The 26,691-nt window shown below is 49.0% G+C and overlaps 1 protein-coding gene across 5 annotated transcripts in view; it reads right to left on the minus strand.

The window, feature by feature from the left end:
• The window catches only part of XRCC1 (X-ray repair cross complementing 1), a 36,704-nt gene that overhangs the window by 8,341 nt on the left and 1,672 nt on the right, over nt 1-26,691 (minus strand). For 2 of the 5 annotated variants that reach the window (XM_030912904.1, XM_010372428.2), the window contains exons 3-10: nt 12,908-13,018; nt 3,285-3,443; nt 2,241-2,315; nt 2,033-2,144; nt 1,617-1,726; nt 1,432-1,543; nt 690-948; nt 250-366 (exon numbers count right to left, since the gene is read on the minus strand). In XM_030912904.1, coding sequence (XP_030768764.1) covers nt 250-366; nt 690-948; nt 1,432-1,543; nt 1,617-1,726; nt 2,033-2,144; nt 2,241-2,315; nt 3,285-3,443; nt 12,908-13,018 — 1,055 coding nt within the window. Of the gene's footprint in view, nt 1-249; nt 367-689; nt 949-1,431; nt 1,544-1,616; nt 1,727-2,032; nt 2,145-2,240; nt 2,316-3,284; nt 3,444-12,907; nt 13,019-13,253; nt 13,328-13,454; nt 13,494-14,745; nt 14,879-26,691 lie in introns of those variants that run through there. The other 3 variants (XM_030912902.1, XM_030912903.1, XM_010372429.2) reach the window with 3 other exon arrangements.

Raw genomic sequence — 26,691 nt, forward strand, 5'->3', positions numbered from 1 at the left:
TTGCACAAACTACTCCTCCAGCCTTTTCTGATAAGCAGGCTTCACAGAGCCCTCTGTGACCTCCCAGGCAGGTCCTCCTTCCCTCATCTGGAGTACCCCAGCCCCTGCCCCACTCCTCTCAGTAATCTGTTGACTCTGGGCTGGGACCACCTGTGTTTCCGCTGGCAGGCCCCGGTCTGACTCCTCTCCAGATCCCTGGCATTGCCCGGCACAGAATAAGGAGCAGGGTTGGTGTGTGTGTGGCCTTACCTTCGGGAGGGCAGCCGCCGACGCATGCGGTGACAGTCCAGCACCCACTCCTTACGCACGATGCGGCCTCCCAGGCCTAGGACCTGGCTGTACTTGGGGGTGTTGGCAAAGGCACAGCTGGTGGGGGGCAGAAGTGAGGATGTCAGTTAGGTGTAATCTGAGGGGTAAAGGGGAATGAGAGAGACAGGGGAGACAGATGGAGACACAGAGAGAGAAAGAGATCATGAGATCGAGGTGGGAGAAATAAAAAGAGGTTGGAGACCAAGGGAGAGATGCAAAAATCAGAGAGAAGACAAAGGCTACAGAGTGCAAGCGAGAAAGAAAGCGAATGAGAGAGAGAGAAAGCATGCAGCATAGTGGACACAGAGAAAGCACAGGTGGAGGAGACACAGGAAGCTGAGGGAGAAACTAGCAGCACAGAGAGTGGGGTGCAAGCCTACATGAGGTGCGTGCTGTCCTGGGTCCAGTCTGGTCGGTACTTGGCCCCAAGCTCTAGGGCCTTATCTCGCAGCTCAGAGCGGAATGGGTTCTGGAAGCCACTCAGCACCACTACCACACCCTGAAGGATCTTCCCTAGGTCCTCTGGGCCAGCTCGGGGTCGTCTGGGCTCGGTGCCTTCTCCTCGGGGCTTGCCTGTCACTGCCCCCTGTGCTGGGGCAGGGACTGGGACTACGGCTGGGGTACGAGTGGGAGCTGGTACTGGAGAAGCCAAAGAGTAGATCAGTTAGCACCACTGGGGCTCAACCCCCAGGACCTCCTCCCTCAGACCCAGCAGTCTAGGCCCCAGCCCCTCCTCCCTCGGACCCAGGGGTCCAGGCCCCCAGCCCCTCCTCCCTCAGACCCAGGGATCCAGGCCCCAGCCCCTCCTCCCTCAGACCCAGGGGTCCAAGCCCCCAGCCCCTCCTCCCCCAGACCCAGGGGCCCAGGCCCCAGCCCCTCCTCCCTCAGACCCAGGGGTTTAGGCCCCCCAACCCCTCCTCTCTCAGACCCAGGGGCCCAGGCCCCAGCCCCTCCTCCCTCAGACCCAGGGGTCCAGGCCCCCCAGCCCTTCCTCCCTCAGACCCAGGGGTCCAGGCCCCCAGCCCTTCCTCCCTCAGATTTAGGACAGCAGACTCCAGCCCCTCTTCCCCTAGGATACAGGAGCACAGGCTCCTATGGGAACAAGGGATCTAGTTAGCTTACATTTAGGTCTCTTGGGAACAGATGGCGACAGCTGGGCTGGTGGTTTGCTGGGGGTCTTCTTTTCTTCTTGGTTCAAATCCAACTTCCTCTTCCCTTTGGGAGACTCCTGGGGCTGAGGGGATGGGGATGGGTTGAGGCCTCCAGCTTCTCTCCTCCTCCATCCCACCAAAGTCTGATGATTTCACCTTGGAGGTGGCGCCTATGGCCCTGGAGACTGGAGAGGCTGAGGAGGCAGCACTAGAGGCCTGGAGGGTAGCAGCTGCATAGCTGGGTCCTGCCGGGTCGCTGGCCGTGACTATGAAGGGAGAAAGTGGATTCAGGATGAGAGGGCTGAGCCCCAAGACCCTTTCACTCCCATCTATGGGACACAGAGTACTGTTCCCAAATCCCACCCATGATCCAGCAGTCCCAGCCCCCAGACCCCTCATCCCTCAGGACCCAAGAGGCCAGGCCTACCTTCCTCCACCCTGAGACCCCATACAGGACTCCACCACCCTCCTCCCTCAGACCCAGGAATCTGAGCCCCAGCCCCCTCTATCCTCAAACCCACGAGTCTAGGTCTCAACCCTACTCACTCAGGACCTAGGTTGTCCAAGCTCACCTGGGGATGTCTTGTTGATCCGGCTGAAGAAGAGAGCCCCCGGCCTCAAAGAGTTGGCGCTCTCATCCTCCTCCTTCACACGGAACTGGCCGAGCTTGGTCACTGTCACCTTCTAAGGTCCCGCAAGTTCAGTGTTATAGGTGGGCTGCTGGCAGGTGGGGGTGGAGAGGCAGGGAGAAGGCCATGGGGAGCGACGGGTACAGCTTACCTGGGACGGGGCCTCTGCCTCATCTTTGTCTGGGGGGCTATGAAACCGTACAAAACTCAAGCCAAAGGGGGAGTCCTGGGAAAGGAGGGGTGGGAGTCAGGGAGTCTGGCCCAAGGACAGAGGCCAGGCTCAAAGACCTTTTCACTCAGGGAAGCCCCTTCCTGGCTCTTTCCCTCTCATGAACACCCATGTTGAAGGAGGGGCCCTGGTGATGGTGATGACAATTATAGGATTTAGCTGTTGTGCCTGAGCCCTAACTCTGGGTCTGGCACCAAGCCCTTTTCACACATTAGCTCTTTGAGCAATTGGCAGTCTACTGGGTGTCCCAGCGAATCCACTGCCCTATGCACAAACTCCTGCCTGTGGAATGGGAGGGAGTGCTGCGTGCTACTTCCAGAACACAGAAGTGTTCCAGGCTCTCTCCTCCTCTGCTAGCTGGATGCAGAGCCAGAAAATGAGAGAAGCCTGGGTCCCTGCATGACCTCATAAGGAGAAGCCAGCTGACACGCTAAACACTCCCCAGGACAGTTACCTGGGCAAGAAGCACACCTTTATCATGTGGCATCATCACATACTCCAGTCTTACTGTTACCACAGCTTTTAGCATCCCCTAACCTACAGCAACCCTATAAGGATCAGGAAATGGAGGCCCAGAGAAGGTAAGTCACTTGCCCAAGATCACAAACCTAAAAAGTGGTATAGCCAGGATGTGAACTCAGTAATCAAGACACCAGATCTCCTGATGTTAACTACTAGGCCCACTCTACTAGGCCACCTCCCTAACAAGTCAGTTCCCCTCCTCCGATTGCCCTCTGAGATGCTACAGTTCACCCTTCCTAGATTCCCTCCAGGAGATGAAACTTCTCATTACAGGAAAGATTCCAAACCCATTTCGGGGAACGCAGGGATCCAGTCTCCCCATAATCCCAAAGGACACCAGCTGTCTGCTCCTCCCAGCCCTATTGGCCCTCAATGTTGAGCAGACTCAACATTGGCCCTTATTTCCCTCCTTGCCCAGGACCAAGGACTCTGCACCCTAGGTACCTTGCTGTAGGGCTGGCTACAGACAATTTTGACCCGGTCCCAGCGCTTCTCGGCGGCTGCCCGGACCAGCTTGTCAGGTCCAAACATGCGAACGCGGTTGGGGTTTGAGCCACTGCGGCTCTCAGAAGGGGACATGAAAGATGAGGTGACCAGAAGGACCTGGGGTGGGAGAAACCACAGTGAATGAGAACCAGGGCAGGCTGGCTTAGATGAGAGCTTCTAGGGGCTGGGGAAGAGGGCACAGGGCCCATGTAGGGGACTAGGAGCTACTAGAATGTAGCTTGGGCCTCGATGGCTCCAGACCCTTACTTTGTTTCTGAGCCTTGAGTCAGTCCTGCCCTGACAGGCCCCAGAGGGATCTTTTTATCCTCCAGATGTGAGCGACCCTTATCTAAATTCTCCCATGGAGTCTTCCATATATCTGGCAATACAGCAGGCTACATGTCCTAAGGAACTTTCCCGGCAGAGAATACTTGGTAAACTGGAACAATATTCAAACACCTTTTGGAAATGTACAGGTGAGTCAGCAGAAAGGCAAGGGGAATTACTAGAGGCTGGAAATGAGAGAACAGAATCCAAAGAGTCAGAGGAGCTGCACTAAGTATTAAGTGATTGTTTCTCAGCTCAACCCTACCCTCTACAACTCATCTCCGTGATCTGGGCCTGCACTTGGAAAACCACGTTTCTGCTTCCCTAGCTGATCATGACCAGGCTCTGCCAATAGGGGGAGCGAGAGAGAGAGGCTGCAAGGCTGCAGGAGGGAGGAGGGACCTGCTCCTGGTGCATTAGCAGATCCTGTGAGCATCACCCCCAGTTAAGCTTCAGCTTCTACAGTGGTTCCCGCCTGCAGCAGCAGATGAATCCAGTTTGCAGTGTCCCAGTACCTCCAGAAACAGCCTCGTTCAGCCCCTCTCAGCAGCTGCTGGGGGAGAAAGCCCTCCTCAAATGATCTGAATTTCAGCTCCTGGGGCCCCACCTCCAAGTTTCCAAACACCTACGTTTCAATAATTCCTGCCCCTCTCTTTTGTTCCCCTAACCCTGGGAGTGGTAGCTACTCCCTGCTGTTGCTTCTCCTTCATATCTTAGTCTTCCAGTAACACCTAGTTACTGGTTCTTTCTACTAAATTCTCTGTTAGAATAACTAGTTTGGTTTTAGTCTCCTGGCAGGACCCTGTCTGACCTGGCAGCACTAATGTTGGTAGTTTGTCGTGGTGCTGATCTCAGGTGGGAAAAACTTGATTTTATTATTATTTTTATTTTTTTAAGAAACAGGGTCTGTCACCCAGGCTAGAGTGCAGTGGTGTGATCATAGCTCACTGCAGCCTCGACCTCCAGGGCTCAAGTGATTCTCCCACCTTGGCCTCTGAGTAGCTGGGTCGAGAGATGCACAACACCACACCTGGCTAAATTTTTATTTTTTGTAGAGGCAGGGTCTTGCTATGTTGCCCGGGCTGGTCCTGAACTCCTGGCCTCAAACGATCCTCTCACCTCAGCCTCCCAAAGCTATGGAATTACAAGCATAAGCCACCACACCCAGCTAGAACTTGATCTTTAAGGGTTATGCACTTGGTGGTGAAAGAGAACAAGAGAGAAAACCCAGCCTCCAAGCAAGGGAGAATGGCATCTCAGAGATCCTCAACACATGGCATAGAACTGAAGACTCCCCAAAGGCAATGCCCACACTAGTTAAATGAACAGGAAATGCACCTGTGGAAAGAGTCCCTGGGAGGCCTGTCTGTCTTGGCCTTAGCTTGGGGGGACACCAAAGAAAAGGTGAAAATTCTCTGGAGAACTCCTCACAAGTCTGTTCTCTCAAGGAATTTAGAGCAGAAATTCATGTTTGCAATCTGCATTGAAAAACCCAAGCTGAAGCCGGGCATGGTGGCTCACGTCTGTAATCCCAGCACTTTGGGAGGCCAAGGCAGGCAGATCACTTGAGGTTAGGAGTTCAAGACCAGCCTGGCCAACATGGTGAAACCCCGTCTCTACTAAAAATACAAAAATTAGCCGGGCATGGTGGCAGACGCCTGTTGTCTCAGCTACTCAGGAGGCTGAGGCAAGAGAATTGCTTGAACCTAGGAGGCAGAGGTTGCAGTGAGCTGAGATCACATCATTGCACTCAAGCCTGGGTGACAAGAGGCCAGGAGTTCGAGACCAGCCTGGCCAACATGGTGAAACCCTGTCTCTACTAAAAATACAAAAATTAGCTGGATGTGGTGGTGGGCACCTATAATTCCAGCTACTTGGGAGGCTGAGGCACAAGAATCGCTTGAACCCAGGAGGTGGAGGTGATGGTGAGCCAAGATTGCGCCACTGCACTCCAGCCTGGGTGACAGAGCAAGACTCTGCCAAAAAACAAAACACAAAACAAAACAAAAAGACTGGGCACAGTGGCTCACGCCTATAATCCCAGCACTTTGGGAGGCCGAGGTGGGTGGATCACAAGGTCAGGAGATCGAGACCATCTTGGCCAACATGGTGAAACCCCGTCTCTACTAAAAATACAAAAAATTAGCTGGGCATGGTGGCACGTGCCTATAGTCCCAGCTACTTGGGAGGCTGAGGCAGGAGAATCACTTGAACCTGGGAGGTGGAGGTTGCAGTGAGCCAAGATTGCGCCACTGCACTGAAGGCTGACAGAGCGAGACTCCATCTCAAAAAAAAAAAAAAAAAAAAAAAAAAAAAAAAAAAAAAAAGATGAATGCAGCCACTTTTGGTTGGGTATATTTTGTTACTGACTTAGTCACTTAGTCTCTTTCCTAACTGACATGCTGTGAAATTTATAAAATTGAACAATAAAGCCTTTTATTGTTTATTATATAACCATAGCTCTTTTTGTGCGCAGCTGATTGTGCAAAGGAAACAAGAAAGACAATTATACAGAAGGGAAGCTTTCTCCCTGACCTTGACTATACTTATTTAGAAAAGGCCTGATTTGGAGCTGACAGGGAAGCTGCATTTATCATCTGGTGACTAAAAGGGGTAAGGCAAGCTGTGGTTGGCAGCTGCTATCCACATGAACTGAGATTTCCTCTGAGGGTTAGACCACTGGCTTCCTTGGCTTTAGGGCCTTGCAACTTGGGCTGAACCATGCTACCAGCTTCCCTGGTTCTCCAGCTTACAGACAGTCTATCATGGGACTTTGCAGCCTCCATAATCATGTGACCCAACGCTCGTAATCTCTTCTATCTATATCTATAAACTATTGGTTCTATCTCTCTGCAGCACCTTGACTAATACAACTACCCATTCCATCTTACCAGAAAGACAGCGAAGGTAAATAAACATTCACGTACCAGATATGATAAAATTTTAGCTAAAAATGTACTTATTCTGTCTTTATCATTATAAAGTAGAATTCTGGCCAGGTGCAGTTGTCCATGTCTGTAATCCCAGCACTTTGGGAGGCCAAGCCGGGCAGATTGCTTGAGCCTGGGAGTTTGAGACCAGCCTGGGCAACATGGCAAAACCCCATCTCCACTAAAAATACAAAAATTGGCCGGGCGCGGTGGCTCAAGCCTGTAATCCCAGCACTTTGGGAGGCCGAGACGGGTGGATCGCGAGGTCAGGAGATCGAGACCAACCTAGCTAACACGGCGAAACCCCGTCTCTACTAAAAAATACAAAAAACTAGCCAGGCGAGTTGGCGGGCGCCTGTAGTCCCAGCTACTTGGGAGGCTGAGGCAGGAGAATGGCGTAAACCCGGGAGGCGGAGCTTGCAGTGAGCTGAGATCCGGCCACTGCACTCCAGCCTGGGTCACAGAGCGAGACTCCGTCTCAAAAAAAAAAAAAAAAAAAAAAAAAAAAAAAAAAAAAAAAAAAAAAAATTAGCCAGGTACAGTGGCAGGTGCCTGTAGTCCCAGCTACTCAGGAGGCTGAGGTAGGAGGATAACCTGAGCCTGGGGAGGTTGAGGCTACAGTGAGCCATGATCATGCCACTGGACTCCAGTCTGGGTGACAGAGTGAGACCCTCACTTAAAAAAAATAATAAATAATAAAGTAGAATTTTGATCTGAATCCATTTGCCAAAAGAACACATAACTTTTTTTTTTTTTTTTTTTTTTTGCGACAGTCTCAGTTTGTCACCCAGGCTGAAGTGCAGTGGCATGCTCATAACTCACTGCAGCCTCCACCTCCAGGGGTCAAGGGACCCTCCCACCTCAGCCTTCTGAGTAGCTGGGATTACTAGTATGCACCACCATGCCTGGCTAATGTTTTTATTTTTTGAACAGACAGGGTCTTGCCTTGATGCCCAGACTGGTCTCGAACTCCTGATTTCAAGTGATCCTCCCGCTTTGGCCTCCCAAAGCACTGGGATAACAGGCATGAGCCACTGCACCTGGTCAGAAGCTTCATTTGTTAAAATGTACCTCGTAGAGCAGAAAAAGCACTTGATAAGATTCAACACACATTCATAAAAAAAAAAAAAAAAAGCTCTCAACAAACCAGAAATAGAAAAGAATTTTCTCAACCTAACAAAGGACATCTATAAAAAACAACCTATAGCTAACACCATATTTAATGGTGAAGGACTCAACGCCTTCCCCCTAAGATCAGGAACAAAGCAAGGATGTCCACTTCCACCACTTCTATTCAACATTGCACTAGTCAGTGTGATAAGGTGAGAAAAAGAAAAAAGAAAACTATCTTTTTTCACAGATGATGTGATTGTCTATGCAGAAAATCCCAAGAGATCTAGACAAACTACAAGGTTTAGTAAGTGAAGGTCACAAGATGAGAAGTCAATATACAAAATCAACTGTATATTACACATCATTTCTGTGGTATTCTGGCCAAAGTGTGCAACCTAAATTAATCACAAGGAAACATCATATATTTTGTACAGTAAGTGATATCTGACAAAATCACTGACCTCTACTCTTCAAAAACATCAAAGGCACAGACCCAAAGTCACAGGAGCCTTCATTCCTTCCGTTCTCCCTCCCTCCCTCCTTCCTTTTTTTTTTTTTTTGAGATGCAGTTTCACTCTTATCGCCCAGGCTGGAGTGCAATGGTGTGATCTCGGTTCACTGCAACCTCTGCCTACCAGGTACAAACGATTCTCCATCTCAGCCTCCCAGGTAGCTCGGATTACAGGCCTGCGCCACCATGCCTGGCTATCTTTTTTTTTTTTGTATTTCGTAGAGATGGGATTTCTCCATGTTAGTCAGGCTGGTCGTGAACTCCTGACCTCAGGTGATCCACCCACCCCGGCTTCCCAAAGTGCTGGGATTACAGGTGTGCGCCACCCATGCCCAGCTTCTTTCTTTCTTTCTGTGACAGCATTTTGACATTGTTACCCAGGCTGATCTCAAACTCCTGAGGTCAAGTGATCCACCCGCAGTGGCCTCCCAAAGTGCTAGGATTACAGGCATGAGCCACCACACCAGGCCTTCTTTTTATTTTTTAATAGAGATGGGGTCTCAGTATGTTGCCCAGGCTGGTCCCTAACTCTTGGGCTCAAGTGATCCTCTTACCTTGGCTTCTTAAAGTTCTGGGATTACAGGCATGAGCCACTGTGCCTGGCCGTCACAGGAACTCTTTTTAATGAATGGAAACCAAGGAGATGTGACAAATCAACACAATGCATGATTCTGCATTTTCTTTTGCTGTAAATAACATTATCGGGGCAATGAAGAAAATGTGAAGAAAGTCTGAGATCAGATGATATAGCACTGTATCAATGTTAATTTCCTAACTTTGTAATTGCACTGTAGTCAAGTAAGAAATGTCTCAGCTTTTAGCAAATACTCACTGGAGTATTCAAGGATAAAGGGGCATCATGCACATAATTTACTCTCAGTTCAGAAAAAAAATATGTACATATCTGTTACCTTTGGGGAATATGAATGAAGACTATATGGAGGCCGAGGCAGGTAGACTGCTTGAGCTCAGGAATTTGAGACAAGCCTGGGCCACGTGGCAAAACCCCATCTCTACAAAAATACAAAAATCAGCTGGGCATGGTGGTGCAAGCCTGTAGTCCCAGCTACTTGAGGGGCTGTGGCAGGAGGATCACTTGAACCCGGGAGGCTGCAGTGAGCTGAGATCGTGCCACTGCACTCCAGCCTGGGTGACAAAGTGAGACCTGGTTTCAAAAAACAAAAGAGTAGGCCAGATACATACAGTGGCTCACATGTGTAATTCTAGCACTTTGGGAGACCATAGCAGGTGGATCACTTGACCTCAGGAGTTCAAGACCAGCCTGGGCAACATAGTGAAACCCTGTTTCTACAAAATATATTTAAAAATTAGCTGGGCGTGGTGACTCCCACTAGCTACTTGGGGGGCTGAAAAGAGAGGATCACTTGAGCCCAGGAGGCAGAGGTTGCAGTGGGCTGAGATCATCCCACTGTACTCCAACCTGAGCAACAGAGTGAGACCCCCATCTCAAATAAATAAATAAACAAACAAACAAATAAAATGAAATATATGGTTTAAAAAAGAGACAGTTTAGGCCGGGCGCGGTGGCTCAAGCCTGTAATCCCAGCACTTTGGGAGGCCGAGGCGGGTGGATCACGAGGTCAGGAGATCGAGACCATCCTGGCTAACATGGTGAAACCCCGTCTCTACTAAAAATACAAAAAACTAGCCGGGCGTAGTGGCGGGCGCCTGTAGTCCCAGCTACTCGGAGGCTGAGGCGGGAGAATGGCGTGAACCTGGGAAGCGGAGCTTGCAGTGAGCCGAGATCGCGCCACTGCACTCCAGCCTGGGCGACACAGCGAGACTCTGTCTCAAAAAAAAAAAAAAAAAAAAAAGAGTTTGGTATTGGCATAAAGAAAAATACATATATCAATGGAACAGAGAAGAGAGTACAGAAATAAACCCACACATATTGTCAATTAATTCTCAACAAGGAGTCAAAATGATTCAATAAGAAAAGGGAAGTCTTTTTTTTTTTTTTAAAGTATTTTCAGTCAAAAACTGAAATGTCAGTCAGATGCAGGCAGTGGCTCAGGCCTGTAATCCCAGTACTTTGGGAGGCTGAGGTGGGAGGATCACTTTAAGCTCAGGAGTTCAAGACCAGCCAGGCAATGTAGGGAAACCCCATCTCTACAAAAATTTTTTTTTGTTTTGAGATGGAGTCTCGTTCTGTCACCCAGGCTGGAGTGCAGTGGCACGATCTCGGCTCACTGCAAGCTCCGCCTCCCGGGTTCACACCATTCTCCTGCCTCAGCCTCCCCAGTAGCTGGGACTACAGACGCCCACCATCACGCCTGGCTAATTTTTTGTATTTTCAGTAGAGATGGGGTTTCACTGTGTTAGCCAGGATGGTCTCAATCTCCTGACCTTGTGATCTGCCCGCCTCGGCCTCCCAAAGTGCTGAGATTACAGGTGTGAGCCACCACGCCTGGCCGAATCTTTTTAAAAAATTAGCCAGGCATGGTGGCTCACACCTATAGTCTCAGCTACTCAGGAGGCTGGGGCTGGAGAATCCCTTGAGCCTGGGAAATGGAGGTTGCAGTGAGCCAAGATCATGTCACTGCAGTCCAGCCTGGGCAACAGAGTGAAACTCTGTCTCAAAATAAATAAAATAAATAAGCATTGTCAACAAACATATAAAAAAGATACAGAAAAGGGCTAAGCATAGTGGCTCACACCTGTAATCCCAGCACTTTGGGAGGCCGAGGCAGATGGATCACGAGGTCAGGTCAGGAGATGGAGACCATCCTGGCTAACACGGTGAAACCCCGTCTCTACTAAAAATACAAAAAATTAGGCCGGGCGCGGTGGCTCAAGCCTGTAATCCCAGCACTTTGGGAGGCCGAGACGGGAGGATCACGAGGTCAGGAGATCGAGACCATCCTGGCTAACACGGTGAAACCCCGTCTCTACTAAAAAAAATACAAAAAACTAGCTGGGCGAGGTGGCGGGCGCCTGTAGTCCCAGCTACTTGGGAGGCTGAGGCAGGAGAATGGCATAAACCCGGGAGGCGGAGCTTGCGGTGAGCTGAGATCCGGCCACTGCATTCCAGCCTGGGCGACAAAGCAAGACTCCGTCTCAAAAAAGCAAAACAAAACAAAACAAAAAATTAGCCGGGCGTGGTGGCGGGCACCTGTAGTCCCAGCTACTCGGAAGGCTGAGGCAGGAGAATGGCGTGAACCCGGGAGGCGGAGCTTGCAGTGAGACAAGATTGCACCTCTGCACTCCAGCCTGGGCGACAGAGCGAGACTCCATCTCAAAAAAAAAAAAAAAAAGATACAGAAAAAATAAACCTTATCCCCTGCTTTACACAATACACAAAAATTCACTTGAGATGAAACAGAGATCTAAATGGAAAATCTAAAAATAGAAAAAAATAGAAAGCTTCTAGAAGAAAACACAGGAGACAGGCAGAATAACAGCTCCTCAAAGATGTCTACATCCTAATCCCTGAACCTGGAAATGTGGCAGAAGGCACTTTGCAGATGTGATGAACTTGAAGGTGTTGAATAGCGGGAGATGCCCCTGGATTATCTGGATGGGTCAAGTGTCATCATAAGGGTCTTTATAAGAAAGGAAGGCTGGGTGTGGTGGCTCATGCCTATAATCCCAGCACTTTGGGAGGCTGGGGTGGGTGGATCGCTTGAGCCCAGGAGTTTGAGACCAGCCTGGGCAACACAGTGAAACCCTGTCTCTACAGAAAATAAGAAAAGTTAGCGAGGAGTGGTGGTGTGCACCTGTAGTCCCGGCTACTTGGGAGGCTGAGATGGGAGAATCACTTGAATCTTGGAGGCAGAAATTGCAGTGAGCTGAGATCATGCCACTGTACTCCAGCCTGGGCAACAGAAATGAAATCCTGTCTCAAAAAAAAAAAAAAAAAATGAATAAAAGTAAAAGAAAGATGGGCGCAGTGGCTCACGCCTGTAATCCCAGCACTTTAGGAGGCTGAGGCGGGCAGATCAGGAGGTCAGGAGTTCGAGACCAGCCTGGCCAATATGGTGAAACCCCGTCTCTACTAAAAATACAAAAAAAAAGTTAGCAGGGCGTGGTGACAGGCACCTGTAGTCCCAGCAACTCAGGAGGCTGAGGTAGAAGAATTACTTGAACCCAGGAGGCAGAGGTTGCAGTAAGCCAAGATTGCGCCACTGCACTCACTCCAGACTGGGCGACAGAGTGAGACTCTGTCTCAAAAAAAAAAAAAAAAAAAGAAAAAAAATAGAAAGCAAGAGAGTCAGAGTTGGAGAAGTGACAATGGAAATGGAAGCAGGCATTAGAGGGACAGGAGTGCTGGCTTTGATGAAGGAAGGGCCACAAGCTGAGGAGGGCAGATGGACTCTAGAAGCTGAAATAGGCAAGGAAATGGATTCTCCCCTAGAGCCTCCAGAAGGAACAGGGCTCTGCCCACACCTAGATTTTAGCCCAGTAAGAGTGATTTTAGACTTCTGACCTCTAGAACAGTCAGATAATACATTTGTGTCATTTTAAGCCACAATCCAAACTTGCTCTCCTCCCTGATGTGCAGTTTACCGCCCCGTGTCTGCCTTCTGTCTCCTCCGTACACTGGTGATCCTCCAGAGGGCAGCAATCAGGTGTAACTCACATCTGCCCCATGTCTTCCCAGGCTCAGCCCCTGGGGGAGACGGTGATGCAGGCATGAGGGGCAGAGGTCAGTATGGGATCAATCTCATAGCCCTGCTTACCTCATAGTCTTGCTCCCCAGTGCCTCCAGCTGAACTGCCTACCAGCACCTCCACGAAAGCTGAGCCATCATTCCCAATGTCCACACTGTGTATCTGTTCCTCCTTCTCCAACTGTGGGCAGAGAGAGAGGCCGCTGTCAGTGCCTGTTCTGCCCCTGGGCTCACTGTGGGACCTCAGGATGAATCTCCTTGAGATCACCATGTCCCTGTAACATCAACTCTGTGAGGGGGCACACCAGGGTTGACTGGTGCCATGTGTCCCCTCCACGCAGCACAGGGTATGGCATGGAGCAGGAATTGACAAAACAGTCACTGAATGAATGCATACGCCCCCACCCCACACATACCTGCTTCCCTGACCTCTCCAGACTCCACCACGTCAGCCTATCACACGCCACCATGGAGCTCTCCTTGGTAAGCACTTGTCAGAGTTATAACTTTATTCAAATCATCATGCAGACAAACAGCACATGTCACCCCTCACCCACAATTGCAGAGGACTCCAGGAAACCTCCCTGAGGGCAGGGGCTTTGTCCAGTCTTGCTCACCACTAGTTCCTGGGTTTGAATCCCAGATCTGCTGCACACTAGCTGTATGACCATGCCAGTTAACCTTTTGGAGCCTCAGTTTTCTCACCTGTAAAATGGGAATGACCACCATACCTAGGATCATGCACATAAATAATGGCCACAGGGCATGGTGAAGAGTAGGCAATTAACCGCTGTCAGTCAGGAGGTATTATTAGTCAGTACTCGACAACTCGTTGTTGAAAGAAGAAAAGAGCTACCTATAGGAGGCCTCATCTCAAAGGATCTGCCATTCCTGTCTGACAGATGAAGATGCAGAAAGCCATGTGGGCATGGGAGGCAGTTAGGTTGAGGCAAGTGTCCTACCTTCCAGTTTGAGGCTCTTTTATTAGGATCCTAGAATGACACATTATTGCAACTCTCAAAGGTACCTAGGCCAGGTGCAGTGGCTCAAGCCTGTAATTCCAGTACTGTGGGAGGCCAAGGCAGTGGATCACTTGAGGCCAGCCTGGCCAACCTGGCAAAACCCTTCTCTACTAAAAATATAAAAATTAGCCGGGCACTGGTGACGCATGCCTGTAGTCCCAGTTCTTCAAGAGGCTGAGGCGTGAGAATCTCTTGAACCTGGGAGGCAGAGGTTGCAGTGAGCAGAGATCGTGCCACTGCACTCCAGCCTGGTTGACAGAGCGAGACTCTGTCTCAAAAAAAAACAAAAAAACAAGGTACTTAGTCCACCACCCTACACTGCCCTCTCCTCCCACCCGTGGTGATGACAGATGCTCCAATCTGCTCTGTTGCCTCCCTGTCAGATCATCTAGACATCACCTGCACACTGCTATCAACAGGAACACCACTGTATGGGAGGAGGGAGCCTGGACTTGGGGTGAGGTAGGCCTGGGCTCAAATACAGCAATGCCATTTCCAACCTGTACAACCTTGGGTGACATAGTCAACATCTCTGTGAGGCAGTTTCCTCACGTGCAAAAAGGGAAGATGGTCATAACAACCCTCCTTCCTTGGCCAGGCACGGTGGCTCACGTCTGTATAACCAGCACTTTGGAAGGCTGAGGTGGGAGGATCACTTGAGCCGAGAGTCAAGACCAGCCTGGGCAACATAGCCAGACCTTGTCTCTACAAAAAATACAAAAATTAGCCAGGCATGGTGGCACATACCTGTGGTCCCAGCTACTCAAGAGGCTGAGGCGGGAGGATCACCTGAGCCAGGGGAGGTCAAGGCTGCAGTGAGTCGTGCTCGCATCACTGTACTCTGGGCGACAGAGTGATGAGACCTTGTCTCCAAAAAAAAACTTACCCTCTCTCCAAAGTAAGTTGAGATGACACACAGAATTAACAACTATAACCACAACTGCGGCCAACATCCGAGTGCACTCAGTGCTCCTGGTGTGCCAGACTCTTGCTAATAATACATGTATCTACTCTCCTGCAACGGCTCTGCCAGGCAGTTGCTATAATTATCTGCATCTTACACATGAGCAAACGGAGGCAGGAAGTGATTATGTAACTTCACAGCTGGTGGGTGGCAAAGCCGGACCGGAACCCAGAAAGGCTGGCGACAGTCCATGCATGCTCCTCCATCACACCACTAACGTGCTGGAGAACGAAGATGGTGCTGGAGGAAGGGCCTGCCTAAGGCTGAGGCCGGCAGACCTCCTACTGACTCCCCTGCCTCCACCGCCACTCCGAGCCCTAGGCCCTGGGCAGTGTACAGTGCTGCCTGGGCTCATGAGAAGTCCCAGTCTGGGCCGGGTGCGGTGGCTCACACCTGTAATCCCAGCACTTTGGGAGGCTGAGACAGGTGAATCGCTTGAGGTCAGGAGTTTGAGACTAGCCTGGCCAACATGGTGAAACCCCGTCTCTACTAAAAATACAAAAATTAAAATTAGCCGGGCATGGTGGTGAGCGCCTGTAATCCCAGCTACTGGGGAGGCTGAGGCAGGAGAATCACTTGAACCCGGGAGGCGGAGGTTGCAGTGAGCCGAGATTGTGCCACTGCACTCCAGCTTGGGCAATGGAGCGAGACTCTGTCTCAAAACAAAACAAAACAACAGCAAAAAAAAAAAAAACAAGAAGTCCCAGTCTGACTGCTTAGCCTCTGGCCAGGCTTTGTGACTCTTCACCAGCCACAACAGCCTCCCTTCTGTGCCAAGAACAGTCTGGCTCCTTCCCACCTCAGGGCCTCTGCACCTGCCAATCTCCCTCTCTGGACCACTTTTCTCTCAAACATACCCATAGCTGGGTAAAAGTTTGCCTTCTGTGCTTCAGGTGCCCACTCAGATGTCACTTCAGACCATAAGTAGCCTACCTCGCCCCCTACCCGGTGCCACTCTCTATCTCCCTACCCGACTTTACTTTTCTTCATGTTTACTGCCTGATGTTACACAGTTACATCTTTTTTGTTTGTATTTGTCTAGCATCTGTCTCTCCCGCTAGACTTTTTTTTTTTTTTTTTTTTTTTTTGAGATGGAGTCTCGCTCTGTCACCCAGGCTGGAGTGCAGTGGCCGGATCTCAGCTCACTGCAAGCTCCGCCTCCTGGGCTCACGCCATTCTCCTGCCTCAGCCTCCCGAGTAGCTGGGACTACAAGCGCCCGCCACCTCGCCCGGCTAGTTTTTTGTATTTTTTAGTAGAGACAGGGTTTCACCATATTAGCCAGGATGGTCTCGATCTCCTGACCTCATGATCCGCCCGTCTCGGCCTCCCAAAGTGCTGGGATTACAGGCTTGAGCCACCGCACCCGGCCTCCTGCTAGACTTTTAAGCTCCACGAGAGCAAGGACAATGTCTGAGTTGCTCCCTCCTGTGTCCCCAAGGCCAAGAACAGTGTCTGATCCTTCCCAGCTCTGCTGATTTCCTGCTGTGTGATCCTGGAGCAAATGGTTTCATTTCACCCCGTATGCCTCAGTTTCTGAACCTGTGAAATGGGGACAGTAACAACGCCTACCTCATCAAGTTGTTGAGAACATTCAAATCCATACCAAGAATGAGAAATAACATACCAAGTGCCTGGAATACTGCCTGGCACAGAGCAAACACTATATAAATGTCAGCTGTGAATATCATTAACACAGCAGGCCTCTAGTGCATTCCCGATGGATGGAGAGACAGACACAGAAGAGGCCCCCAGCGACCGTTTGCAGAAGTTACTACTCAAGAGTTACTAAGCTGTAACTCGGCTCTGTCCTCCCTTACCAGGTGGCCCTGTTGAACCCCTTCTCTGATGCTTGCTTGGGTGTCCCATCTGTCACAAGAGGATCATCATGGCTAACATTTTCAGATTCTCACCATGTGCCAAGTGCTTGGTGTATGAGTTTCCTGTTACTGTTGTACAAATTAGCAGAAACTTCGTGGCTGAAAACAACACAAATTTGGCCAGGCACAGTGGCTCACGCCTGTAATCCCAGAACTTTGGGAGACTGAGGCGGGCGAATCACCTGAGGTCGGGAGTGCGAGACCAGCCTGACCAACATGCAGAAACTCTGTCTCTATTAAAAATACAAAATTAGCCAGGCGTGGTGGCCCATGCCTGTAATCCCAGCTACTCGGGCGGCTGAGGCAGGAGAACTGCTTAAACCTGGGGGGCGGAGGTTGCAGTGAGCTGAGATTGCACCACTGTATTCCAGCCTGGGCAACAAGAGCGAAACTCCATCCCCCCCAAAAAAAAAACCCCACAAATTTGTTATCTTACAGATCTGGAGGTCAAAAGTCTGAAACTGGGTCTTACAGAGCTAAAATCTAGATGCGGTAGGGCTGCGTTCCTTCCTTCCGGGAGCACTAGAGGAGAATGTGTCTCCTTGCATCTTCAGCTTCTTGAGGCCACCTGCCTTCCTTGGCTCACAATCCCTTCCTCGTCTTCAAAGCCGCTGAAAGCGCTGGCATCACTCCAGGCTCTGCTTGCATCTTCACAGCTCTGGTTCCAGCTCTCTTGCCTCCCTCTTTCCCTTATAAGGCCTCTGGGGGTTACATGAGGTCCACCGGATAACCCAGGGCACTCTCCCCATCTCAAGATCCTTAATTTAATCAAACCCACAAAGCTCCTTTGGCCATTAAAATATTTCCAGGTTCTGGGGACAAGGACGTGAACATCTTTTGAGCGCCACCGTTCTGTCCACCACACTTGGCTAAGCATGCACCGGGCATCACTGAAGCCTCAAAACCACTTTAAGTAGAAGGGTCTGTTACGACTCCAGTTTCACAGATGGGGAAACTGAGGCTCAGACAGGTTAAATCAATAGCTTACATGGCACACAAGCTAATAACTAGCAGAGTACTTCGGACCCAACTGCCTGACTGCAAAGCACTGTCCAATACCACCACTGTTCTCAACTCCTTTCCTTCCATCCCTGAGTCAAACTCAACATCTTTACCTCTCCCACAATATTAAGCATGGCTCCTAAATCTGGTAGGATGGAGATGCTTGTATTTTAAATGAACGATTCCTACTGCATATATAACTATTTTTACTTTAAACATGCACAGGCACTCCCTGACATTTCTTCTTCATATATAAAAAAACTCCTGGCTAGGAGCAGTGGCTCACGCCTATAATCCCAGCACTGTGGGAGGTGGAGGTGGGAGAATCACTTGAGGCCAGGAGTTCAAGACCAGCCTGGCCAACATAGCAAAAGCCTGTCTCTACCAAAAATACAAAAAGTTAGCTGGCTGTGGTGACACACACCTCAATAGTCGCAGCTACTCAGGAGGCATGAGAATTACTTGAACCTGGGAGGTGGAGGTTGCAGTGAGTTGAGATGAGCCACTACACACCAGCCTGGGCAGGTGACAGAGTGAGACTCTGTCTCAAGAGAAAAAACAACAGGCTGGGCACGGTGGCTCACACCTGTAATCTCAGCACTTTGGGAAGCCAAGGCAGGCAGATCACTTGAGGCTGGGAGTTCGAGACCAGCATGACCAATATGGTAAAACCCTTTTTCTACTAAAAATATAAAAATTCTCCAGGCGTGGCCGGGTACGGTGGCTCACTCCTGTAATCCCAGCACTTTGGGAGGCTGAGGCGGATGGATCACCTGAGGTCAGGAGTTCGAGACCAGACTGGCCAATATGGAAAAACCTCGTCTCTATTAAAAATACAAAAAATAGCTGGACGTAGTGGTGCACACTTGTAGTCCCAGCTACTCAGGAGGCTGAGGCAGGAGAATCTCTTAAACCCAGGAGGTGGAGGTTGCAGTGAGCCGAGATTGCGCCATTGCACTCCAGCCTGGCCAACAAGTGAAACTCTGTCTCAAAAAATAAAAAAATGAAATTAAAAAAATTAGTCAGGCGTGGTGGTGTGCACCTGTAATCCCAGCTACTCAGGAGGCTGGGTGACACAGCGAGACTCTGTCTCAAAAAAAAAAAAAGTAAAAAAATACTTTTAAAAATTCTGATAAAAATGTTTATACATAGAGGCTGCAGGTGGTGCCTCATGCCTGTAATCCCAACACTTTGGGAGGCCGAGGCAGGTGGCTCACTTGAGCCAGGAGTTCAAGACCAACCTGGGCAACACGGTGAAACCCTGTCTCTACTAAAAACAGAAAAATTAGTTGGGCATGGTGGCATGTGCGTGTAGTCCCAGTTACTCGGGAGGCTGAGGCAGAAGAATCACTCGAACCTGGAAGGCAGAAGTTGCAGCGAGCCAAGATCATGCCACTGTACTCCAGCCTGGGCGACAGAGCGAGACTCCATCAAAAAAAAAAAGTGACTGGGCACAGTGGCTCACGCCTGTAATCCCAGCACTCTGGGAGGCCAAAGAGGGTGGATCATGAGGTCAGGAGTTCAAGACCACCCTGGCCAAAATGGTGAAACCCCTTCTCTACCTAAAATACAAAAATTAGCCAGGCGTGGTGGCGGGCGCCTGTAATCCCAGCTACTTGGGAGAGTGAGGCAGGAGAATTGCTTGAACACAGGAAGTGGAGGTTGCAGTGAGCCGAGATTGCACCACTGCACTCCAGCCTGGGCAACAGAGCAAGACTCAATCTCGAAAAAAAAAAAAAAAGTTTATATATACATGGAAACAACCCAATAAATGTATATCAATTAATGAATGGATAAACATTGTACAATATATTTATGGAATATCATTCAGCTATTAAAAAACAATGAAGTTGTGATATATACCACAACATGGATGAACCTCAGAAACATTATGCAAAGTGTAACAAGGTTAAGTGTAAAAGACCACATATACATTTATAAGTCCAGAATAAGCAAATCCAGAGAAGCAGAAAGTAGATCAGTGGTTGCCAAGGGCAATAATGGGGAGAGAATAAGAAGTGACTGCTAATGGTTATGTGTTTCTTTTTGGAGTGATGAAAATATTCTGAATTAGAGAATGGAGATGGTTGAAGAACATTGTCAATAAGCTAAAAAAAAAAAAAAAAACCCTGAAATGTGCACTTTATTTATTTATTTATTTATTTTTGCTTTTTTTGTTGAGACAGAGTCTCGCTCTGTTGCCCAGGCTGGAGTGCAGCAGTGCGATCTCAGCTCACTGCAACCTCTGCCTTCCGGTTCAAGTGATTTTCTTGCCTCAGCCTCCCGAATAGCTGGGACTACAGGCACGCGCCACCACCCCCGGCTACTTTTTGTATTTTTAGTAGAGACGGGGTTTCATCATGTTGGCCAGGCTGGTCTCGAACCCCTGACCTCAAGCAATCCACCTGTCTCAGCCTCCCAAAGTGCTGGGATTATACAGGTGTGAGCCACCATATCCGGCTGAAATGTGCACTTTAAATGGTTAAAACAGTAAATCTTATGTGAATTTTATCTCAAAATAAGAGATGAGTGCTCAGTATATATCAGCTGTGAGGATAAGGACATAAGATGACTATCATCTGTGGCCTGGGTTCGTGTGCATGCACCTTCCTCAGGGAGACACAGTTCACGGTATTAACTGTTCCTGAAAGAAACATGGCACAGGAGGGCAAAGTTCCTGAGAGATATATTGCTAAAAAATTGTTCCACATTGATGAAATGCAAACTTCTCTTTTTTTTTTTTTTGAGACAGAGTCTTGCTTTGTCACCCAGGCTAGAGTACAGTGGCATGATCTCACCTCTCTGCAACCTCCATCTCCTGGGTTCAAACAATTCTCCTGCCTCAGCCTCCCGAGTAGCTGGGATTACAGGCGCCCATCGCCGCGCCTGTCTAACTTCTATATTTTTAGTAGAGACAGGGTTCCACCATCTTGGCCAGGCGGGTCTTGAACTCCTGACCTCGTGATCCACCCGCCTCAGCCTTCCAAAGTGCTGGGATTACAGGCATGAGCCACTGCGCCCGGCCATGAAATGCAATCTTATGCATCATTTAAAAGGATAAGGTAGGCCACACACGGTGGCTGACACCTGTAATCCCAACACTTTGGGAGGCCAAGGCAGGAGGATCACTTGAGGTCAGGAAGTCAAGACCAGCCTGATAGGAAAACCTCATCTCTACCAAAAATGCAAAAATTAGCCAAGCCTGGTGGCATGTGCACCACTGCACTCCAGCCTGGGTGACAGAGCAAGATTCTGTCTCAAAATAAATGAATGAATGAATGAATGAATGAATGAGGTAGAAATTTATGCAGTGTGCATCTCCAAAATACACTGTTACTTGAAAAACACACACAAGGGAACAGTGTATATACTATGCATTTTTTAAAATAGGATGGAGGGGGTAGGTATATATGCTTGTATGTGTACAGAATGACCCAGGAAGACCACCCAAAAAAACTGCTAATGCTGGTTGCATCAGGAGAGAAGAATGAGGGAGCAGGAGTTGGAAAGCAAGCAGGGAGGGATGGAAAGGGTGAGGGGAGATTTTCTTTTTAGCGTATACCCTTTTGCCCCTTTTGAATTTCGCACTATATGCATATGATACCATTCAGAAAGCAAATACAATAAAATCACAATGGCCAGGTTGTGGCTCTGTCTGTAATCCCTGTAATCCCAGCTATGCAGGAAGCTGTCTTCAAAAAGCTTTAAAAAAAAAAAAAATTAGTTGGGTGTGGTGGTGTGCACCTATAGTCCTAGCTACTCAGGAGGCCAAGTTGGGGGATCACTTGAGATCAACAGTTCAAGACCAGCCTTGGCAACATAGTGAGACTCCATTAAAAAAAAAAAAAATCAAATATAAATAAATAAAACCATAATAGTTATCTCAATACAACAGAATACTATACAGAAATAACAATAGGCCAGGCGCAGTGGCTCATGTCTGTAATCCTAAGGATTTAAGAAGCTGAGGGAGGAGGAATGCTTAAGCCCAGGAGTTCAAGACCAGCCTAGACAATACAGTGAGATCCCATCTCTGCAAAAAATACAAAAATTAGCCTGGATGGCCGGGCGTGGTGGCTGAAGCCTGTAATCCCAGCACTTTGGGAGGCTGAGACGGGCGGATCACGAGGTCAGGAGTTCGAGACCATCCTGGCTAACACGGTGAAACCCTGTCTCTACTAAAAAATACAAAAAGCTAGCCGGGCGAGGTGGCTGGCGCCTGTAATCCCAGCTATTCCAGAGGCTGAGGCAGGAGAATGGCGTAAACCCGGGAGGCGGAGCTTGCAGTGAGCTGAGATCTGGCCACTGCACTCCAGCCTGGGCGACAGAGCGAGACTCCGTCTCAAAAAAAAAAAAAAAAAAAAAATTAGCCTGGAGAAGTGGCACATGCCTGTAGTCCCAGCTATTCAGGAGGCTAAGGTGGGAGGACCGCTTGAGCCCGGGAGGTTGAGCCTGCAGTGAGCTGAGATGGTGACACTGCACTCCATCCTAGGTGACAGAGTGAGCCCCTGTCTCAAAAAAAAAAAAAAAAAAAAAAAAGACAATAGGAGTTGGGCACAGTGGCTCATGCCTGTAATTCCAGCACTTTGGGAGGCTGAGGCAGGTGGATCACCAGAGGTCAGGAGTTCGAGACCAGCCTGACCAACATGGTAAAAACCTGTCTCTACTAAATACAAAAAATTAGCCGGGCATGGTGCTCAGCATGCCTGTAATCCCAGCTACTTGGGAGGCTGAGGCAAGATAATCACTTGAACCTGGGAGGCGGAGAGTGCAGTGAGCTGAGATTGTGCCATTGCACTCCAGCCAGGACAATAAGAGCAAAACTCCATCTCAGAGAGAGAAAAAACAAACAAAAAATCACAATAAACCATCTGCAGCTACACTCAATGACATAGATGAAATGAACAAACATAACAAGGGAAGCCAGACAAGAAAAGTTTATACCACACGATTCCATTTTGTATGCAATTCAAAATCAGGCAAAATGAATCCATGCTGTTAACAATCAGGACAGTGGTCACCCTTGCAGAGGTACTGACAGGAAGAACCTGAGGGAACTGCTGGAGGCTAGGCATGTTCTGTGGCTCTGTGCTGCATCTGGGTGTGGAGTAGACAGGGCTGCAGTTTGCGAAGAGTCACTGAGCTATACGCTTACTTACACCTTCACTTCACTCTATGTATGTTACACGTCAAAAAACAGTAAAAACAAATTTAAAACACCACAGTGGCAAACTGAATGACTAGAAAACCAATGACAATCAAAAATGACCATAGGCCCTACTGCTGATGAACATTTCTTCTAAAAATGACACACCTCCAGTGACACACAGGAGTTATATCTGGATCTTATCCAAGCCACCCCTCCAGCCCAGGAGTAGTTAGCAAAGAGGTTGGCATTTCCCTCTGGGAGCAGGTGATGAGCTGGCAACAGAGCCTTCTGTGGCTACTGCAAACAATCAGGTGTGTGGGGCTGTCATAAGCAGATGGCTAAGCCCCATGTGGTAAGATCCAGATGTTGCGTAACAATGATTAGAGGAGAAAATGCAGGGTAGTAGAAGAACCCACAGATGTGGCCAGGTGCAGTGGCTCATGCCTATAATGCCAGCACTTTGGGAGGCCAAGACAGGAGGACTGCTTGAGCCCAGGAGTCCGAGACCAGCCTGGGCAACACAGTGAGATCCCATCTCTACGAAAAATTTTTTAAATTAGCTGGGCCTGGTGGCACGCACCTGTAGTCCCAGCTATTCAGGAGGCTGAGGTGGGAGGATTGCCTGAGCCCAGGAGGTTGAGGCTACAGTGAGCCATGACTTTGCAACTGCACTCCAACCTGGGCAAGAGAGTGAGACCTGTCTCAAAACATAACAAAACAACCCAGAGATAAGGCTGCTGCCTTGGTGGCCAGAAATTTCTGCCTTATCAGTTACGTCAAAATAATCAAAATTAGCATTTGATGAATCCAGAGTAACCCCACATATTAGTCATTGACAGATGCAAGCAGCCATTCTAAAGAGTCTCTGACGTGGAAGAAGTTAACAAAATAACTGTTGCAATGCTGGTCTCCCACTCCTGTGTGTGGCCCCTGCAGTTGATGGTCAACATGGAGCCAGCAGGATCCTGTGAAGGCCTAAGGCAGATCCTGTCCCTCCTCTGCTCGGAGCCCTCCAGTGGCTCCTATCTCACCCGGAGTAAAAGCTCAAGTCTTTTCAATGGCTTTCCAGGCCGTAAGTGGTTTTTTAGGGGCTCCCAGTCCTACCCTGTTACCTCATCTCCTACCTCTGTCCCCCTGGCTGACTCCACCCCAGCCACACTGGCCTCTTTGCTGTCACAAGCCAGCTTCAGAGTCTTTTCCCTAGATACATACATAGCTCATATTGCTCAAATGTCCCCTTTTCAGGGAGGCCTTCCCCGATCCTATGAGTTAAATAAAAATCCTTGCCATGCTCCAGCTCCAGCTGGGGCACTCTCATTCCCCTTCTTTAAGTTCCTCCATAGCACTCATCATCCAACATATGTTTTACTGACTCATTTGTCAGTCTTTCCCTACTAACGTGAAAGCTCCACAAGACTGAATTTCTTTTGTTTTTAAGAGACAGCATCTCGCTGTTGCCCAGGCTGGAGTGCAATGATGCCATCATAGCTCACTACAGCCTTGATCTTCCAGGCTCAAGTGATCCTCTCGCCTCAGCCTCCGGAGTAGCTGGGACCACAGGCATGGGCCACCACGCTTGACAAACTTTTGTATTTTTAGTAGAGATGAGGTTTCCCTGTGTTGCGCAAGCTGGTCTCGAACTGCTAGGCTCAATGACCCTTTACCTTGGCCTCCCAAAGTGCTGGGATTATAGGCGTGAGCTGCTGCACCCCACTGAGAGTGAATATTTTTTGTCTTCTGCTGTGTACTGCTATATTAAAACAGTGCTTGGCCTACAGAAGGCACTTAATAAATACTTGACTAAATAAATGAGTGAATGAACAAATAAATCCATTATCTACCCCCGAGTCTATAGGTTCTTTCCCTGCACTGACAACTTCCACATTCTGTCTCCAGCTCCACATGTAATCCCTAACTGCCTCCTGGATGCCACCCCTTGACTATCCCAAAGTCACATCAAACCTGGACATCCCAATTGAAACACATCACCTTCCTAAGCTGCTCCCTCTGGGGTCTACCATGTTGGTGACAGCTGCAATACTCCCTCAGTCTCTCCCAGGCCAGGGACAGATTCTGTCTCTTCTGCCTCCAGTCACTCTGTTTCCACAGCAACTGGGGTAACAGAATGAAATGTGATTTTGCTGGAGTCACCTGATCATAAGAGAGCCCAGCGGAATCATCACCCAGTAAGTAATAAAAACACGAATCCCTCCCTCTACACAAACACCTACTTGTTGACAGAGCACTTGTATATACATTATGTCACCGAATTTTCACAACTCCGGCCTGGATGTCATTATTCCCAGACATGAGAAAACAGGTTAGAGAAATGAAACAATTTGCTTGAGGTCACCGAGTAAGAGGAAGAGCTGGGGGCTTGAATCTAGGTCCTAAGACTAAAACTGTCAGCAACCTGTACCTACCACAGTTTAAAAGACTGAGGTCGGGTACAGTGACTCACGCCTGTAATCTCAACATTTTGGGAGGCCAAGGTGGGTGGATCACTTAAATTAGCATTTGGTGCTAATTTGCCTTGAACTCCTGAGGTCAGGAGTTCAAGACCAGCCTAGCCAACATGGCGAAACCCAGTCTCTACTATAAATACAAAAATTAGCCAGGCATGGTGGCACATGCCTGTAAATTCCAGCTACTCAGAAGGCTGAGGCATGAGAATCACTTGTACCTGGGAAGTGGAGGCCATTAGTTGACAGGCGGTAAACATTGACATCAATTGGGATGGACTAGATGACATTACAATAACAAAGGAGTCCCTAATCTCAGTGGTTTGAAACCACAAAGTTGTATTAACTTATACTGTAATAATGCTGTGTAACAAATTATCCTAAAACTGAGACTTTTTTTTATTTTTTTTGAGACAGTCTCACTCTGTCTCCCAGGCTGGAGTGCAGTGAAACCATCACAGTTCACTGCAGCCTCAACCTTATGGGTTCAATCGATCCTCCCCACTCAGCCTCCCTAGTAGCTGGGACTACAGGCATGTGCCACCACGCCCAGCTATTTCTTGTATTTTTTTGTAGAGATAGGGTTTCCCCATGTTACCCAGGCTGGACTCAGTTTACTCCTGGGTTCAAGCGATCCACCCACCTCGACCTCCCAACATGAAAACTGAGACTTACACCAACAAGCATTCTTCTAAGAGTTCATGGGATGGCTGCTTTGGCTGCAGTTTGGAAGGATTCAGGTCTCTTCCATGAGATTTCAGTTTTCTGGGATTAGCAAACCTGACAAATGTTCTCATGGCAGATCATGGGAGCACAAAAGCCAAGTGCATTTAAGGCCCTTGCTGAAGTTAGATGTGCTGAAATTCCATTAAGTAAATCATGTGGTCAAACCCATCAATGGAGCAGGGAAATATACTCCCCCTCCAGTGGGAGGGAGAGGAGTGGATATTTGCTGAATGACTGCCCATTCACAAAAGGTTAATTTTTCCTTCACGCTAGCACTATCCACAGAGTGTTCTGCTCCTTATAGTCATAAACCAGCCCCCAGGCCAGGAACGATGGCTCACACCTGTCATCCCAGCACTTTGGGAGGTTGAAGCAGGAGAACTGCTTGAGTCCAGGAGTTTGAGACCAGCCTGGAAACATGGTGGAAACCCTGTCTCTAAAAAAATACAAAAAAACTAGCCAGGCATGTTGGCGCACACCTGCAGTCCCAGCTACTCAGGAGGCTGAGGCAGGAGGATCGCTTGAGCCCAGGAGGTAGAGGCTGCAGTGAACCAAGCCAAGATCATGCCACTACACTATAGCCTGGGAACAGAGTGAGACTCTGTCTCAATAGATAAATAAAAGATTGACTGTCAGGCAAGTTGTATAACT

Source organism: Rhinopithecus roxellana, chromosome 12 (assembly GCF_007565055.1).
Source record: "Rhinopithecus roxellana isolate Shanxi Qingling chromosome 12, ASM756505v1, whole genome shotgun sequence".
NCBI classification, from domain to species: Eukaryota; Metazoa; Chordata; class Mammalia; order Primates; family Cercopithecidae; genus Rhinopithecus; species Rhinopithecus roxellana.